Source organism: Anneissia japonica, unplaced genomic scaffold, assembly GCF_011630105.1.
Source record: "Anneissia japonica isolate Jap-2015-1 unplaced genomic scaffold, ASM1163010v1 scaffold287835_len3118868_cov185, whole genome shotgun sequence".
Taxonomy (NCBI): domain Eukaryota; kingdom Metazoa; phylum Echinodermata; class Crinoidea; order Comatulida; family Comatulidae; genus Anneissia; species Anneissia japonica.
The window spans coordinates 2,342,207-2,358,070 of NW_022737223.1; the positions used below are offsets into that span (position 1 = coordinate 2,342,207).

Below are 15,864 nucleotides of genomic sequence, written 5' to 3' on the forward strand. Positions count from 1 at the left end.
TATATGTACTTATATGTATTTAGAAACAAATAGATAAAAATTAATAACAGTGTTCAAATAGGAACAAGTTTTAATAACCGTAACAAGCATACAGTAGCTCATCAATGAAAAGTTCCTTTAATTCAATTGTATGACAAAAGGTGTCTCTGGCAGGATACGAACCTACAACCTCTCGCTGCCAAGGCAAGTATCATATCCATTAGACCACAGAGACCTATAGGATATATGTGCAATTCTAACACCCAGACACATTCTCTCATACAACAGAAACTCTCACATATAGTGAAGATGTGGTTAAACTAGAAAAGCTCATAGGGTGCAGCTTGGAAATAATAGTAGATAATATTCAAATATATAATAAAAACCTAAACAGTATGAAGCTACTCTTCAGCCACAGGACCAGTTATGTTTAATAAATATTATAAACTAAAAAATTTTAGTTAAGAATTTTATCATCAAAATTCTGTTCCCCATAATAAACCACAAATTGTAAGTAAAGGAGCTAAACAGAGTATACCATTAAGCACAGATGTTTAACAAATTTGTCTGAATTGTGCTGAAGAATGCAAGTTTGAGGGCAGGCTAGTGATCCATCCTGTCAAGATGAATACAAGCTGAAGGCTGGTTAGAATTTTCTGCTGCTGATGATAAGATAATTTGATTGACAGTTGATCCTCACAATATAACTCCACCTCCTGAGTATTCCATTCTCTGAAATTGTAAAAATCACAACATGAACATTTAAATATTATAATTGAATAGTCCATATTTGCAAATGAATGGATTTGAACTCTCAAAATTATGGTTGTCAGTTTGAAACTCACACTGTGCAATTCGATTGTATCCTATATAAGCAGTGGCGGCTCTAGGATATAATTTATCGGGGGGACTAAGATGTCTGACCAGGGGAGGGGGCCCATAATTATTTGGATGGGAAAACTAGGCCTTTTTTTTTTGGTCCACCTGCCCGACGAGCTTTGGCTAATTGGGGGGGGGGCCTTAACCAGACCGATTGGGGGGGGGGGCCGGCCCTTTGTTTGAACACCAATGAAATGATTAATATAACTATGATATGAAATTCTCATTCAGTGAGCCGAGTATGTATTCTATAGTAGTGTCCTTCTCAACAAACATGAGAGGCATTTTATGGGCCATTTAATAGCCTCTGTACTCATTAATCATATAATTTACGCTTTATCATTCAGGATGTTATTTTTAATACAGTATTTTCTACTGTGCAATATAACTATGGATTGGATTAATAACAATAATGGTCGACTTATAGAGCGCATATTGCGGACACCTCTATGTGCTTAACATGAACGTAAACAACAACAAAAACAACAGAATAAACATAGCACACTTACCGTTTGGGGATCAAGGAATGATAACCAATCTGATGCATAAAGTGGCAGAAGTCCCATAGATGAGCATTTGTATAGCGCAAGAGCAACACCCAACATGTTCGACGTCAGGAACACACACTTCTGGAATATGGCTTGGTTACTTCCATCAAGCATTTTAAAAGCTAAAAAAAAAGCAAATTAAAAATATTACTGCATATGGTACCCTTATGTACAAAAAAAAAATAAAAGTAAACAATATATACATTAGGACAAAAACCTAACATAAGTAAAACCATTAAATAAACAGGAACATCAATGAGTGCATAATATTTCCACCTGTCCCTGAATGCCAAACACTAAATTTAAAAAACCAAAAATTTGAACTCCCTGTGACCCTGACTTTTAAATTAACCCCAAAATTTAGTCATCTCTTCCTTTGACCAGGAGCAGATCTAACAGGAGGAATGCCACCCCTGCCCTACACACCACATTTTTCCAATTGCTTAAATCAATGTAATAGTTATTAAGGCAAAGTTCTTCATGGTCATTACCTAATCAGTGACTCCTGTTTGCATTCATATGACAATAAACAAGTCTCTATTTGTTAATCTGCATTACCTTTAACCTTTTGTTTTAATGACAAATTAAAAACAAAATACTAACTTTTCTTGTGTTGCATTATGGCTTGAATGGGCCGCCATACCATCATTCCCACCATCATGATTGGAAATATTGAGATAGAGTTGCCAGACATGTACATGATGAATAAATTCATTGGAATCTGTTTCAGAGGGGCTAGTGCGATGTCCCAACATTTCTGCAATGAAAACAAGGCACTCAAATCACATGACAAGCAGAACTGAATTGTGACCAATCAAGACTATCAAAAATTTTTGACAAACACATTTGGCATGCCTATATATGGTCATGATGACATCATATCATGACCATATTTAGGCGCATTATGACTATATATGGGCATACAACAGTTTTTTTGTCAAAAAAAATTTGGACAGAGATTTAGAATAATAATTACCGTATACAAAATAGAGATAACATAACGTAAAACCTTGAATAGAAGCCCAACGGGATTAAACTTCAAAAGAAGCCCATCTTGAAAAGTAGCCTTGAAAATAAACCCATGGGCTTCATTTCAAGATAGCATAGGCTTTTTTTTCGAGACAGTATAGTACATACACTGCACATGAATTTCAAAGAAACAAAATAAATTAAAAACACGCTTGGTTTATAAAGTAGTTTAGGTGATTTAATGCCAGTTAATACACTTCCTGATATAAATTGATGTTATAGTGGCCCTATTTAGTGTTCTATAGTAGTAATTCCCAAAATTTACAGCATTCATTTTAAAAAGAAGCCCCCCCCCCTCTTTACTTTGCAAAAGTACCTTCGAAAAGAACCCCATCCAAAGGTTGCAAAAAAAAGAAGACCTGGGCTTCAATTTGAGGTATGGTAGCAGCATTTACATGACACTTGCGACTTGTCATCGACACACTGACATAAATCCTACTTCTGGGTGGAGAGGACAAGCAAAGTTTATAGTGATGGTTAAAACCTCTGATTTTAAGGCTAATTACCCAGACCGCAACCCCTGCGGCAGTGGCATACATATCCCCTCCCCACAGTTGCACCTACATAAAAAATGTTCAAAGCCAAAATCACTCAAGTAGTTAAAAATCATATATAAAAAAAATCACTCAAGTAGTTAAAAATCATATATAAAAAAAATCACTCAAGTAGTTAAAAATCATGTATATCACCATATTTTGCGAGATACAGTAGCACCTGCTCACTTAATCATCAAGACAACCCTCCCCACTTTTTACCTTTGTGCTCCCATCAGCGCCTCCCCCAATTTGAAGACATTGACTCCTAGATACGCCACTGTCCTGAGGCAACCACTCACACATGCTGTACCTTTGTTTTTCTTACCTTATCAACTAAATTTGAATTGTTATCATTGTCTTGAGATGTTACATCTAGATTGCGGCTGGATGATGTGAAGCCAACAGGAGCTTCTAATTCTCTTGTATGTCTAAAAAAAATGCATACTTTTAAATAACAAAGGTTGAATTTGATGCAAAAATGTATATTTCTTATTCGTTTGACTTCCAACATCCCTCGAAAAAGAAAAAAGGAAAAGCCCCAAGAAGGTAAGTAAACAGATCTTTTGTTGGGGCAGCCTGAAATAACAAAAGAAAATAAAAAGAAAAAAATGCAGGGACAGAACAGGGGTCACAAGACAAAAATCAACAGAAAACCAGTGCAGCGGAACAATACTAATCAGATTCACATCCATTAACCGAGACAGGTGGCCAAACAAATCAGAGAGATATGAAGAAGAATAAACCTTTAATTAGGTATTTTTTAAGCTGGTTAAAAACATTTTTTTGGAATTGGCATGTTAGTACATGAGATGGTAGAGAGAGAGAGAGAATCAGTTCCATAGTTTAGAACCTGAAAATCTAATATAATGTGCATGCGAAAACGTTGAGGTCACCTCGTCGAGTAGATTCTGGAACGCAATTTGGCCAAATCTATGAATGCAGAGAACGTAGGACGCCAGGTAGGACGGTCACGCTCTCGTACAAATCGAAAGCGCCCATCAGGACTAGGCCTATTCTGCATGCTGTAATTGTGAAGGGAGTAGTTTAAACTAAGATATCTTTATTTGAGATTAAATGAAAATTTGGCTTGCTATAGCAAACTCTATCTAGTCTAGGTATGTGTTAATCTTAGTTAGAAGAATAATGCTAGGGCAGAAGTACTATCTGACGGAGGCACACATGTCAAGTTCGACTAATTTGCAGGAATGGGACTTTTGTTCTAAAAACCTCTCCCCAAGGGGAGGTGTCTAGGGCATTCCCTCCCCCCCCCATGCTTTTTCCCCTAGATAAACGGAAATGTATTTTTTGCTATTTTATGGTTGTATTTACAACTGAATATTTGAATAGGAATCTGAATCACACATTTTTTTCTTGAGAATGCATATTTCTGCCATCCACGATCAAAATTAGAAAGCCAAACCAACTTAAACTTGGTGTAGTGCGCCATTTATTTGTGTTCGAATGTATAACAACAAAACCAATCCTAATTTAAGTACATTAGATGATGAATATTTAGTGAGAGTGCTGGAAATTCTTATATTTTTTTTATTATTATAGGCAATCTGCATGTGGATCAATATTATCAATATTAATACATTTAGGCCTATGCGTGAGATTTTGGTCCTTCAACCGTGAGCATGAGACAGACCTAGAATGCGCGAGTCTCACACCGAATGCGTGAGCCTTGACATGTATGCAGAGAAGGAGACCATGATGGATCTAACATGGGTGTCAGATGATCAAGCTCACAAGACGATCAGGCCCAACAATTCAAGACGACCGGGCCCAACTAGTGTGGACAATCGGATCCACCTATCTACTACTACTAGTGTGGACTATCAACCACCACTTTCATTTGGATTCAATATTGTGTTCTAAATTCATTATATTAACATACTGCTATTAAGAATCATAATTAAGATAATCAGAAAACATATTTATTTTAATATTATTTCGGTATACAGAGCGTCTAATTTAACAGGATGATAATGCTGTGTTTGTTTTTTTTTCAATCTTGAAATCAACCTAAACAAATACTGTATATAAAGACGATCGGGCCCAGGACGATCAGGTCCATTTCCAGACTATCGGGTCTATTTTCAGGAGGATCGGGCTCACTTGCAAATTGAGCCGATCGTCCTGAAAATAGGCCCGATCGTCTTAGTTTTTGGCCCGATCGTCTTAGTTTTAGGCCCGATCCGATCGTCTATGGGCTCCATCGTCTGTAGGAAATTCCCTAGCCAGGGCCTAGGCCTAGGCCTAACTAAAATTTTACGTATAAAATAAGCCTATTCCACGCTCTTACTTGTATTAACCTAAACCTACTTAACAAATATAGTTAGGATATATTAGGATATATAACATGTAAATCATATTACTTCGTATTAAAATCAATAGTCCACTTGTGTCGAAGTTTATTACTACGAGTCCCACTCAACTGTCCAGCGTGATGCGATGCCATTTTCAGTCAATTTATGGTATCATATCTTCTTCCCATCGGTGGTTGGTCGGTACATGGATTTCTAACTGGGATGCTCTAACCAGGGAGTTAACAACTCCCTGCTCTAACATCTGTCTCTTATACACATCTAGATGTGTATAAGAGACAGTTACTGGGGTGGCATATGTGCGCAATATTATCAATATTAATACATTTAGGCCTATGCGTGAGATTTTGGTCCTTCAACCGTGAGCATGAGACAGACCTAGAATGCGCGAGTCTCACACCGAATGCGTGAGCCTTGACATGTATGCAGAGAAGGAGACCATGATGGATCTAACATGGGTGTCAGATGATCAAGCTCACAAGACGATCAGGCCCAACAATTCAAGACGACTGGGCCCAACTAGTGTGGACGATCGGATCCACCTATCTACTACTACTAGTGTGGACTATCAACCACCACTTTCATTTGGATTCAATATTGTGTTCTAAATTCATTATATTAACATACTGCTATTAAGAATCATAATTAAGATAATCAGAAAACATATTTATTTTAATATTATTTCGGTATACAGAGCGTCTAATTTAACAGGATGATAATGCTGTGTTTGTTTTTTTTTCAATCTTGAAATCAACCTAAACAAATACTGTATATAAAGACGATCGGGCCCAGGACGATCAGGTCCATTTCCAGACTATCGGGTCTATTTTCAGGAAGATCGGGCTCACTTGCAAATTGAGCCGATCGTCCTGAAAATAGGCCCGACAGTCTTAGTTTTAGGCCCGATCCGATCGTCTATGGGCTCAATCGTCTGTAGGAAATTCCCTAGCCAGGGCCTAGGCCTAACTAAAATTTTACGTATAAAATAAGCCTATTCCACGCTCTTACTTGTATTAACCTAGACCTACTTAACAAATATAGTTAGGATATATTAGGATATATAACATGTAAATCATATTACTTCGTATTGAAATCAATAGTCCACTTGTGTCGAAGTTTATTACTACGAGCCCCACTCAACTGTCCAGCGTGATGCGATGCCATTTTCAGTCAATTTATGGTATCATATCTTCTTCGCATCGGTGGTTGGTCGGTACATGGATTAATTGTGTTTGCTCTAGCTGGGATGCTCTAACCAGGGAGTTAACAACTCCCTGCTCTAACATAGGCAGACCTAGTTCGGTTTTTGGACCACAAACAAACAAGCAAATAAAAATTAATTCATACGTTCTAAATTTATTCGCTATTTAAAGTAAACAGTATAAAATCGTAATAAAAATACTACAATATTGTACCATACAATAAAACCTTTATAAGAATGATGATAACAAAAGATAACCTTTTAATTTACATCCGGTGCTTGACGCCACAAGTCACACGTGTTTTGTTGTAAACATCGAGACAAATGCAGTGTCAACATTTGTAATAATTGGTGTATGTATGTATATTTGTGTAACATTTTATAATGATCTTGAAATTGGTTTATAGTCTAGGCCCTAGGTGCCTAATTGAAATGAAAATCAGTTTAAATGTTTGTTCAGAGTTTACCCAGGCCTGGGCCTATTCACTCTCAAAGTTCTTGAGTGAAATACGGGGTCGCGCCTATGATGAGCCAGTTCCCTGGACAAGTGGGCAAAATAGGCAAATACCTATTCGCTTTAGAATGTGCCTTTTAGACTATCTCTCTGTCTCATATTTAAGACCACAATGGAAATAAGTTGATCGCAATGATTACTTTTTTGCTTTCATCCCAGATTTTTTTTTTTATTCCCATGATTTTCGTTTTTATATGTACTTGTCAGTTAATGAAAACAATTCTGAATTTCATGCGAATATGAATTAACATGCCTCAATTTATCTATCTCAGGGCTTCAGAATGAAGCATATTTTATTGATTCTTGTGAAGTTAGTTTCTTGTTGCTAAAAGACTACTGTAGAAAAAATATGGATACACACAAATATTTTAAATGCTTATATGGAAGAACATATATGCAGGGAGTTGTTATTTAGTTGTTATTTTCTTAATAACAACTCCCTGTTTAATGCATTTATTGAGTATCTGCTATAAAATCTCCAATGAGCAATTCACTAACACTATGTAATACTAAATTATGTACAGTATGATAAAACTTTGACCTAAATTAGATATTCATTATTTTATATTAATAACAACTCTATTCTTTTATAGCGCATTCCGCAGAAAAAATCCTCAGTTCAGATTTTAAAATATGGAAGAAGAAGATGTACATCAGACTATTGCACTATTTAGTAATATCAGTTCTCAGGTAAAACACTATAAATATTATATATTACAACAATTTTATCAACAAAAAAAAAACATTTTTGACCAAACATAATAATTGTTGTTAAGCGCCACTCTTAATTTACCATCATTAGCCTAGAATTCATCACAGTGTGTGATGTGGCGATTAAATTGGCCTGTTGCACACAAATAAAAAAATTTAAAAAATCAAACAAAATGTGCACTAATGAAAAATTAGTGCACTGTTGGGGATAGCAAAATAACATTGGGAGTTGCAGTGATGGTGTCATGATTGCCTTAACAATAGTTATTATTATACTATAAATGATAGTATGACTGTTTTTACAATGTAATATTTATGTCAATTGTTTTCTTCAGGTATCAGGGGTCAAGAGTCAAGTGGAAATGCTGTTAAATAAAGTTAAAAATGGAGATATATCTACCACTAAAGGAGTCAGTTTTTTAGAAGTCAAATATCATCTTCTGCTCAGGTAGTCTTATCATAACAGCGCGAGAGGCATGAGTGTACGGGATTAAGCCCTGTTTGACAGGCCCCATCACCCACAACTTAACAGACCAAAATACATACAAATTTCTTTCTCATTTAATTCTAATTAATAACAGTTAACAGTGGGCAAACATATTGTCTAGATTCCCCACAAGCATACCATGCTGGCTCTTTCCAGAAATTGTCTGACCTCCCTGTAAGGCAGTGTAGCCGTGATCCACAAATTGTATCCGAGACAAAAATTGCTACACTGTCTCAACAGAATTTTTACTGCGTTGCTTTCCCTGTCACAATTGGGAAGACTTCCTGACTCAACTGACCAATCAAAAGCTTTCAGTGATAGCGTGATAGTGATTTTATAGAAATCAGGCTTTATTTTCCACCTGGTTACCATCCATCCAGCTAGGCACCTATCTTGTTTATAACTTAATGTGCACCACAAATAGCTAATAGAAAAGAGTCATCTAATTTGATGAATACTTTTAGCACATTTTTGTTGTTGGAGGTTTGGTTACTGTAATAGAGAACAGTATTATATAAAAAGGAATAGCGACAAAGTCCTAAAAATGTGACATTGTAAGCAAAAATAGCAAAATTGTATAAAAATTATATAAATTATGATAAAGTGATGTTTATTTATAAAGATTTGTAACCTTTAAACTCAACAGTTATATCATGAATTTGGGATTAGTGATGATGAAGAAATGTGAAGGTCAACAGATCAATGGAATTCCAGCCATTCAACGTCTCGTTGAGATTCGAACTGTCTTGGAAAAGATGAGACCAATCGACTACAAACTGCAATACCAGGTAGATAAGCTGATTAAGACCGCACTTACTGGCACTGTTGCTCAGAATGATCCAACAAGATTCAAACCCAACCCTGACAACTTGATCAGTAAAGTAAGTGAAAGCTTCCAATGAAAACTTAATGGTGATTTTTAGTATTTTAACCAACTCAGTGGAACTAATTTGCCACCATGGAGGGTGCATCCGCACACCCCCAACCTACGCCCATGTATAATGTAATAATAAAAATAATAATTTACGATAATATTTATGATGACTTTAGTTTCTAAGTATACTGGAGTGCAAAACTAGATGCCGATGGACTCCAATTCTCAAAAACCAAGGATCCTAAAATACTGTATGTTTGTTAGTAAATGCCACTTTTCTAGCTTTGTTAAATTTGCTCCTTAATAAATTTTAGCCATGTGACTTAAAAACCAAAGTGCATGGCATGAGTGATGGTTAACAATAAAATATCCCTATCGTTATAGAAAAAAAAATTGAGTTTACTAAAGATAATTTTGCATTTCATCTGATTTGCAAATTAATGTATTGATAATTTGACAGCTTGAAGATGAGGAAGAAGACAGTGATAGTGAAGTAGATGTTGGAAAGCCAAAGAAATATGTACCTCCCAGAGTTGCAGCAATGCATTATGGTATATGTTAATTCCTTTCCTTTGTACTGTTATAATGTTCTAGTGTAAAATATCTTGTGTAAAAAAGACTGTTAAAATAGACTTTTTAATTATTTTATTTTAAATATATTTTATAGGAGTCACCGAACTTATTTCGTTTAATTCACTTTAATTTTTTCCCTTTTTCCATTCCTTGCCAGCTAGTTTTTCTTTTTGTTTGTTGTAGTTCTATCAGGATAGGGGCACCTGCGTACTGGGATGGCCGAGACTCAACTGGTGCTAGACAGGGTACATTGTGACAGATCCCTGCTCAGCGACAAGGGCATATCCCGTACTGCGGTTTGGGTGCTGGCTTGGAGTTCTTCTTTTCTTGTTCTTCCAATTGCATCTGCTCACTTTTTTAGCGCATACAGACTCTTGTATTTGCGCATTATAAATGAATAACCTTTAACCTTTAAGGCAAATGTTACTACATTTTACTACTAATGTTTTGTCTTTGTTAGTTGATGATGAGTCTGCTGCAGAGAGGCGTCAAAGACTTTTAGAAAGAGCCAAAAAGAAGGCATTGAGCAGTTCTATTATCCAAGATTTACGAGGTGAGGTTCACTAATACCTTGTATGATCAATCAATCAAACATTTATTTCTTCAAAATCAAGATATAACATTAAAAGGGTTTATATTATAAGTAGGCAATAAACATTGAAATAAATGATAGGGCGCAGTACTCTAAAATGATCACCAAGTGAAGAAAAAAAAAAGAATTTTCACATGACACTTGCAAGGAGCATGCCCAGAAATATATGAACAAATTAAGCAATAATAAATTCTGAAAATCGATACAGACAGACAGCACATTCACCATCAATCAATTAGTCAAATCAACCAATCAGTAACTGGGATTAATATTGCACCAAATATCTGATGTATATTCTGATTGTTTTAAAAATTCTAAAACTTTTTTCCCTCCTCAGCCGAATATAGTGATGGTCCAGAAGAAATCAGGGTAAGCATGTTTAACATACTTTTTACTTAGTTGTTGCCCAACAGCTGAAACTAGGAGGGGGCTCAGCCAAACCCTGTTTTGAACATGTGAACATTTGTAAATGTGTGAACATTTGTACCTTCATATTATCTGAATACTGTAATTATTATTTGAACTATCTGTTCCAAGAAATGAGATAATGTAGTAGCGTGATGTTAACCAATCAACTATTAATTTAAATTTGCAGGAGAATGTTAACTTTTACAAACAAAAGCAAGAAAGGGCTGCAAAGGAAAGAAATCAGTAAGTAAAAAACCTGTAGGAGAACCTACAACATGATCATTTATAGTGCAGTGCTAGTAGCATAGAGTTATGATTTTGTCACCTCTAGATGGGTGAACGTAGTGCAGCAGGATTTCTACATGATGCTTTGTTCCTCATTTGTGTATTGATGCAATTCATTCAATTCATCCTCTTAATTTCAGATATGAAGAAGAATATTTCAAAAGATTGCCTGTCACCAAGAAAGAGAAAGTATGTTCAGCAAAAACTCATTGTTTATTGATTGATTGCATTGAAGCTGTAGTCACCCTGGTATACAGGAGTGACAAGCTTATTTTATTGCACGCTAGGTGGCCTGTTATTTACAGTTAGTGCTTCTACTTCGATACTGGAACAGAGCTGGGCAGCGTTGCTGTATGATATAATATGGATAAAAAACATCGTTTTTAATTGTTTGTTTATCCATCTAGTAGATGGAACTAGTATATGATACTCTATGAAGTTTCATTGGGAAGTGAAATGTTTATTATTTATTTGAGGGAGGAGTATTTTTTTTTTTGGACTAAAACGGATGCATTTATACTCAAATAAATGCCTCATGATTTCACTATAAATGTGGAGCTACAAAATATAATTTCTGTCAAAGTGTGTTATTGCATGATCATTAAGACTTATTGATTCCAACCAGGTAAGAAAAAAATGTACATCCACTGGAGTAGAACATCAGTAGAATGTGTTTAGAATGATGTTTCTTCCATTAGATTTTTTTTAGTCATTTAGGGGGTGTTTATTCGAGGTGAGGCTCCAGTTTATTCAAATACGGTACCTAAACAACACTGAATACCAATCGTAGGAGTCACCTCTTATAGCTATAATACTTATAGAATAAATGGAAAACTATTGAATAATATATAATGCTTTTGATAACTGCTTTTTTCAGCATGCCCAGAAGCGAATGGCAACAATGTCCAGTCTAGATGGCATCACCAAGTTTGGTGACATAAGTGCCTTGTCACATGACATTGATGATGTGGACAATTTTCAAAGTAAAAAGAAGTAAGTTTACATGGTTCAGCAGTTGTGTTGCTGAATATTTGAATATGTATGTTATGTTGTATCAAGAAAGTTCTGGATAATCTTAGAAACCTAGTCATCTTGGGCTTGAACATTCTCTTTCATGAAGTAGTTCTTAATGCTGAAATCAAAATGTTTGAAAAATGTTTATATACTTATTAATGTATTATTTAATTATTCATTTTGACTGTAACATGCTGTATTTTTTTTTCTTCAGGAAGAAAATGCCAAGCCGGGTGAGTATGGTAGTTTGGTTACAGTACCTCGTATATGTTCACACTATTATGTTCTACGTGACATAGATTTACTTTGGCAAAGGCAGATGTTAATAGAGTGTAAAAAGCATGTTTCCTTTCTGTTTTGCTTTTCCTAGTCATTAGGCGAGTTTTGTTTTTTTTAAATATTTTTATTACGCCCTCTGTTGCCTTGAAATCACCAAAGATAAGATATGTATATTTCTTTCTAATTATATAAATTTGAAGCATTACTATTTTAGGGATTAGTAATCCACTTTCTTTTATAGTGTGGACAATGCGTTGCAAGAAATGTGAACATCATTATTTACTTTTAACAGTACCTTGTTCTTTGGGGCTTTTTTCAGCTACGCAGGATTCTTTCGAAGAAAAGAGGCAAAAGAAAGAAGTTCTGATGAAACTTGTTACAAATCAAAACAACTGGTTCCTTTTAATGTACAGATATCATTTCCACAATAATGTCTAGAGCATTTGAAGTCCATGAAATAAGGGCTGTTATTTGGCCAGCATGTACGGCCTAGTGTTCCTGATTTGCAAAAATCTGAACATAAAAACTGTTAGCTGTGCAAAATAAGGCTACTAGAGACCTTTTCGTTCTGTAAACATGCGTCTTGACTGTGTAAACGAGATACCAGTGTCCATCGCGTCTCTCCAGTTGTTTGTGGGCTTTAGAACATCAAATGGACTAGGTTGCCATCGCATCTACAAAATAAAATGAAACTGCAAGTAACAACTACTGTAATGTGTTTTTTTCTTTTAAATTAAGGTTTAATTACAGTATTGGTATGTGCTAAAGTTTTAGCACAGTATAATATGTACACCAAAGCTTGTGTTTAATAATTATCATTTTGAAATGAAAATTTAAAAAACCATTACAGTACAACAAATCATGCATTATTAAGTGCACAGATATAAATAAATTGTTTTCTTTGTCTGAAAAAAGTACTTTTATTTCTTCCACATACAAAAGCAAGCACAAGACTTATCAATTACATTCACATCAAAAGCCTACTAAACTGGATCAGTATGTAATAGACCCATTTCATTTAACACACCGGAAATGTGGTACAGTAAAAAATGTTGGTTCAGATCTGATGTTAATGCAGTTTTAGGCTTTGAAGTGAACTTGTTTTTTTAGTCGTGGGTAAAAAATAATTGTGTCACAGAATTTGAAGGAAAGCATCTTAACTCAAAGCACTGTATCACAATTCTTTTTCAACTGACTGGAATAGGTGTTACACATCAGTTGAAAAAGAATTGTGATGCAATTCGAAACATCTGAGTAAGTACTCAAGTTTTGCATTCTTATGGTTTTTACAAAAAGGAAATTGCTAACTTGTTACATATATTCATATACAGTATTAACCAATATTGCAGAACTAAACATACTGTAGTTGAAGCCTTTACAGTTGTCCTCCTATATTTGAAAAAGCTAATAAACTTACATCAGAGACTAATATATCACTAGCTATCAGGTCTGAAGGTACGGTATGTGTGCTAGAGTGATGCCAGCAAGACAAAAGGAACTCTCGAGAATAAACTTTCTTGCTAACTGTTACTTCAGAATCCACATCGTTGCCGCTGCTGCACTCTTTGTTCTGGTTCAATGCTCGCTTTGGTACAAATGTCCTTTTCCATCGACTGTCATTTTTGTTTTCATTGTTTAACTGCAAGAAGAAGCCTGGCACATGCTCATTTTCTACGTGGATGTCCTGCAAAGGATAAAATATCAAATATAGTACATAAAACTTAGAATCTGCTTTTCCTAAACGCAGTAAATTCTGTAACATTAACTGTAACACTAATAACAACTTTATTATTAATATAGAAAATCTACTTAATTTTTGTTTAGCATTATAAAATATTAATAGTAATGGTACCAGTTCTTACAGGTTCTGTCCAGACTATCTAATATTATTTGACAAAAACATGTGACATGCCTAAATATGGTCATGATGACACCATCACATCATGACCATATATAGGCATATAACTACATATGGGCATACAGTACAACAGTTTTTTCTCAAAGAAAATTTGATAATCTAGAGCTTAAGTACTATGGGAACTACGTCATTGACCAATTTTAAAAAAATGATATAACTAGTACTGGTAAGCTAATGATTATTACTTTTACTGTGTTGCATTCAAGTACAGTATATGTGGCAAAGACAAGCCAAACCAGTCACTCGTTGCAAAAATGGATTTTTAGTTTAAACACCCAGGGAGCTGACTTGTGTACCAACCTTACGGGGGGTGGGGTGCAGCAGCCACTCCAAGACATGAGACACTTGCACTACCTATTTTACTGAAAATTATTAGGGACTATCAACCTATGAAATTAAACTTGTACTGGTTCCAGATGGCGAATAAGACCGCGGTTTTGTCTGTTGGCATTCCCTACTGTTTGTGGCTACGTATCAGCGGTAGGTTTAGCACGGGATGTTAGCAAAAAATCTTTGCTAAAAATTGTGTAAAAAATTATGCAACTTCTATATGTAACGGGGCAGGGATTTTAACTACCAAATTTACCTGGTATACCTACACATGCACTACCAAGTCCTCAAAAATACCCCCGTAAATGCGGCACCTACCCATATAGAAATATTTAAGAGTGAGCCCCCTGGGGTTAAACAGTAAAATGAAAGCTATAATATGGTAAACAAATCATTTAAGTATGACATTTTGTTATGAAGTTACATGAGTTTAAACATATAGCTGTTTAAAAAACAATATTTGAGAAATCAGCCTTCAAAGTTAAGTAATATGATTTTGGGCATTTCTCTGGTAGAAAATAACACAAAATCGTTAAAAATTTTTGTTTTAACATTGAAAATGGGGAAAATAACAGCATAGCATGAATCTATATAGATATATAAAGGTTAGTTTAGTGCAATAAAATAGATTTCAAAAATTGTGACATTCCAGCATGTTTTGGCCATTATCTCTGAAACAAAATTTGCGACGAGTGACTGGTTTGGCTTGTCTTTGCCACATATAAAGATGATTTCTCTTTACGTACAAGCACAGAAAAGTTTTTTATTTTTGTATTTGAAATCAAAGCTTATTGCAAAGACAATAAAATTATGTATATACAGTAAATAGTTGTGGATAAATAGAAAAAGCTTTTTCTTTATGGCAAGGGTAGCGATTTAATGGAAAAATATACAGTACAATATTTAAAAGGAGTTTTTAAAAACTCAAACTTTTTTTTTAACTCAACTTTAACTTAACTTTTTTTGGAATTGGCATCAGCTCTAAAGTATAAAATAGATACAAAATTCATGCCATATCTATTTGAATAAATTCCCCTCTTGGAATTAACTCCCCCTCAGTCTAGAACCTCATTTGGAATAACCCCCCCCCATGTGTTTATTTCTTCCTCTCACCCCAAAAAAGAAAAAAAGAGAGAGCCAAGTAACATCATTCTCAATTAATGTTCTACTCCAATGGAATTACATTTTTATGATCATGCAATGCAACACATTTGAAGATAATTATTTGTTGTAGTTCCACATTTACAGCGAAATTGAGGGGTGTTTATTTGAATATACTGTATATGTATCCACTTTACACCAAAAAATAAACACCACCCCCTCCCCCCAAGAACCCCTTTTCAATAAAATCCCGGGCATTTATTCGAATATGTATATATA

At 34.9% G+C, this 15,864-nt stretch overlaps 3 protein-coding genes and 1 non-coding gene across 6 annotated transcripts in view; 1 reads left to right on the forward strand and 3 right to left on the reverse strand.

The window, feature by feature from the left end:
- Positions 1-55: 55 nt before the first annotated feature.
- On the reverse strand, positions 56-6,517 carry LOC117117116 (ER membrane protein complex subunit 4-like). Of its 2 annotated transcripts, none has more exons than XM_033261314.1 (5): positions 6,380-6,517; positions 3,297-3,399; positions 2,010-2,163; positions 1,368-1,528; positions 56-711 (listed from the first exon to the last, which is right to left on the reverse strand). In XM_033261314.1, exons 1-5 carry the CDS (start codon positions 6,460-6,462, stop codon positions 676-678), a joined length of 537 nt encoding a protein of 178 aa, XP_033117205.1. In that variant the 5' UTR covers positions 6,463-6,517; the 3' UTR covers positions 56-675. The 2 variants fall into 2 exon arrangements, with proteins under 2 accessions (XP_033117205.1, XP_033117206.1); XM_033261315.1 differs by lacking the exon at positions 6,380-6,517 and adding an exon at positions 5,350-5,489.
- Trnap-ugg lies at positions 142-214 on the reverse strand. The gene has a single exon. It is a non-coding gene; the product is annotated as a tRNA-Pro (tRNA).
- A 197-nt stretch (positions 6,518-6,714) lies between the features above and the next one.
- On the forward strand, positions 6,715-12,938 carry LOC117117115 (neuroguidin-like). 2 transcript variants are annotated; one of them, XM_033261313.1, is made up of 12 exons: positions 6,715-6,852; positions 7,607-7,703; positions 8,060-8,172; positions 8,858-9,092; positions 9,546-9,636; positions 10,119-10,211; positions 10,588-10,619; positions 10,846-10,901; positions 11,084-11,132; positions 11,821-11,936; positions 12,172-12,190; positions 12,556-12,938. In XM_033261313.1, the coding sequence occupies exons 2-12, from the start codon at positions 7,647-7,649 to the stop codon at positions 12,601-12,603; spliced, it is 909 nt and encodes a 302-aa protein (XP_033117204.1). In that variant the 5' UTR covers positions 6,715-6,852; positions 7,607-7,646; the 3' UTR covers positions 12,604-12,938. The 2 variants fall into 2 exon arrangements, with proteins under 2 accessions (XP_033117204.1, XP_033117203.1); XM_033261312.1 differs by having other exon boundaries at positions 6,773-6,856.
- Positions 12,613-15,864, reverse strand: part of LOC117117151 — an 18,498-nt gene continuing 15,246 nt past the window's right edge. The window contains exons 8-10 of the mRNA XM_033261362.1: positions 15,443-15,465; positions 13,654-13,920; positions 12,613-12,910 (exon numbers count right to left, since the gene is read on the reverse strand). Of these exons, the coding sequence (XP_033117253.1) occupies positions 12,788-12,910; positions 13,654-13,920; positions 15,443-15,465 (413 nt within the window). The 3' untranslated portion in view covers positions 12,613-12,787. The remainder of the gene's footprint in view (positions 12,911-13,653; positions 13,921-15,442; positions 15,466-15,864) is intronic.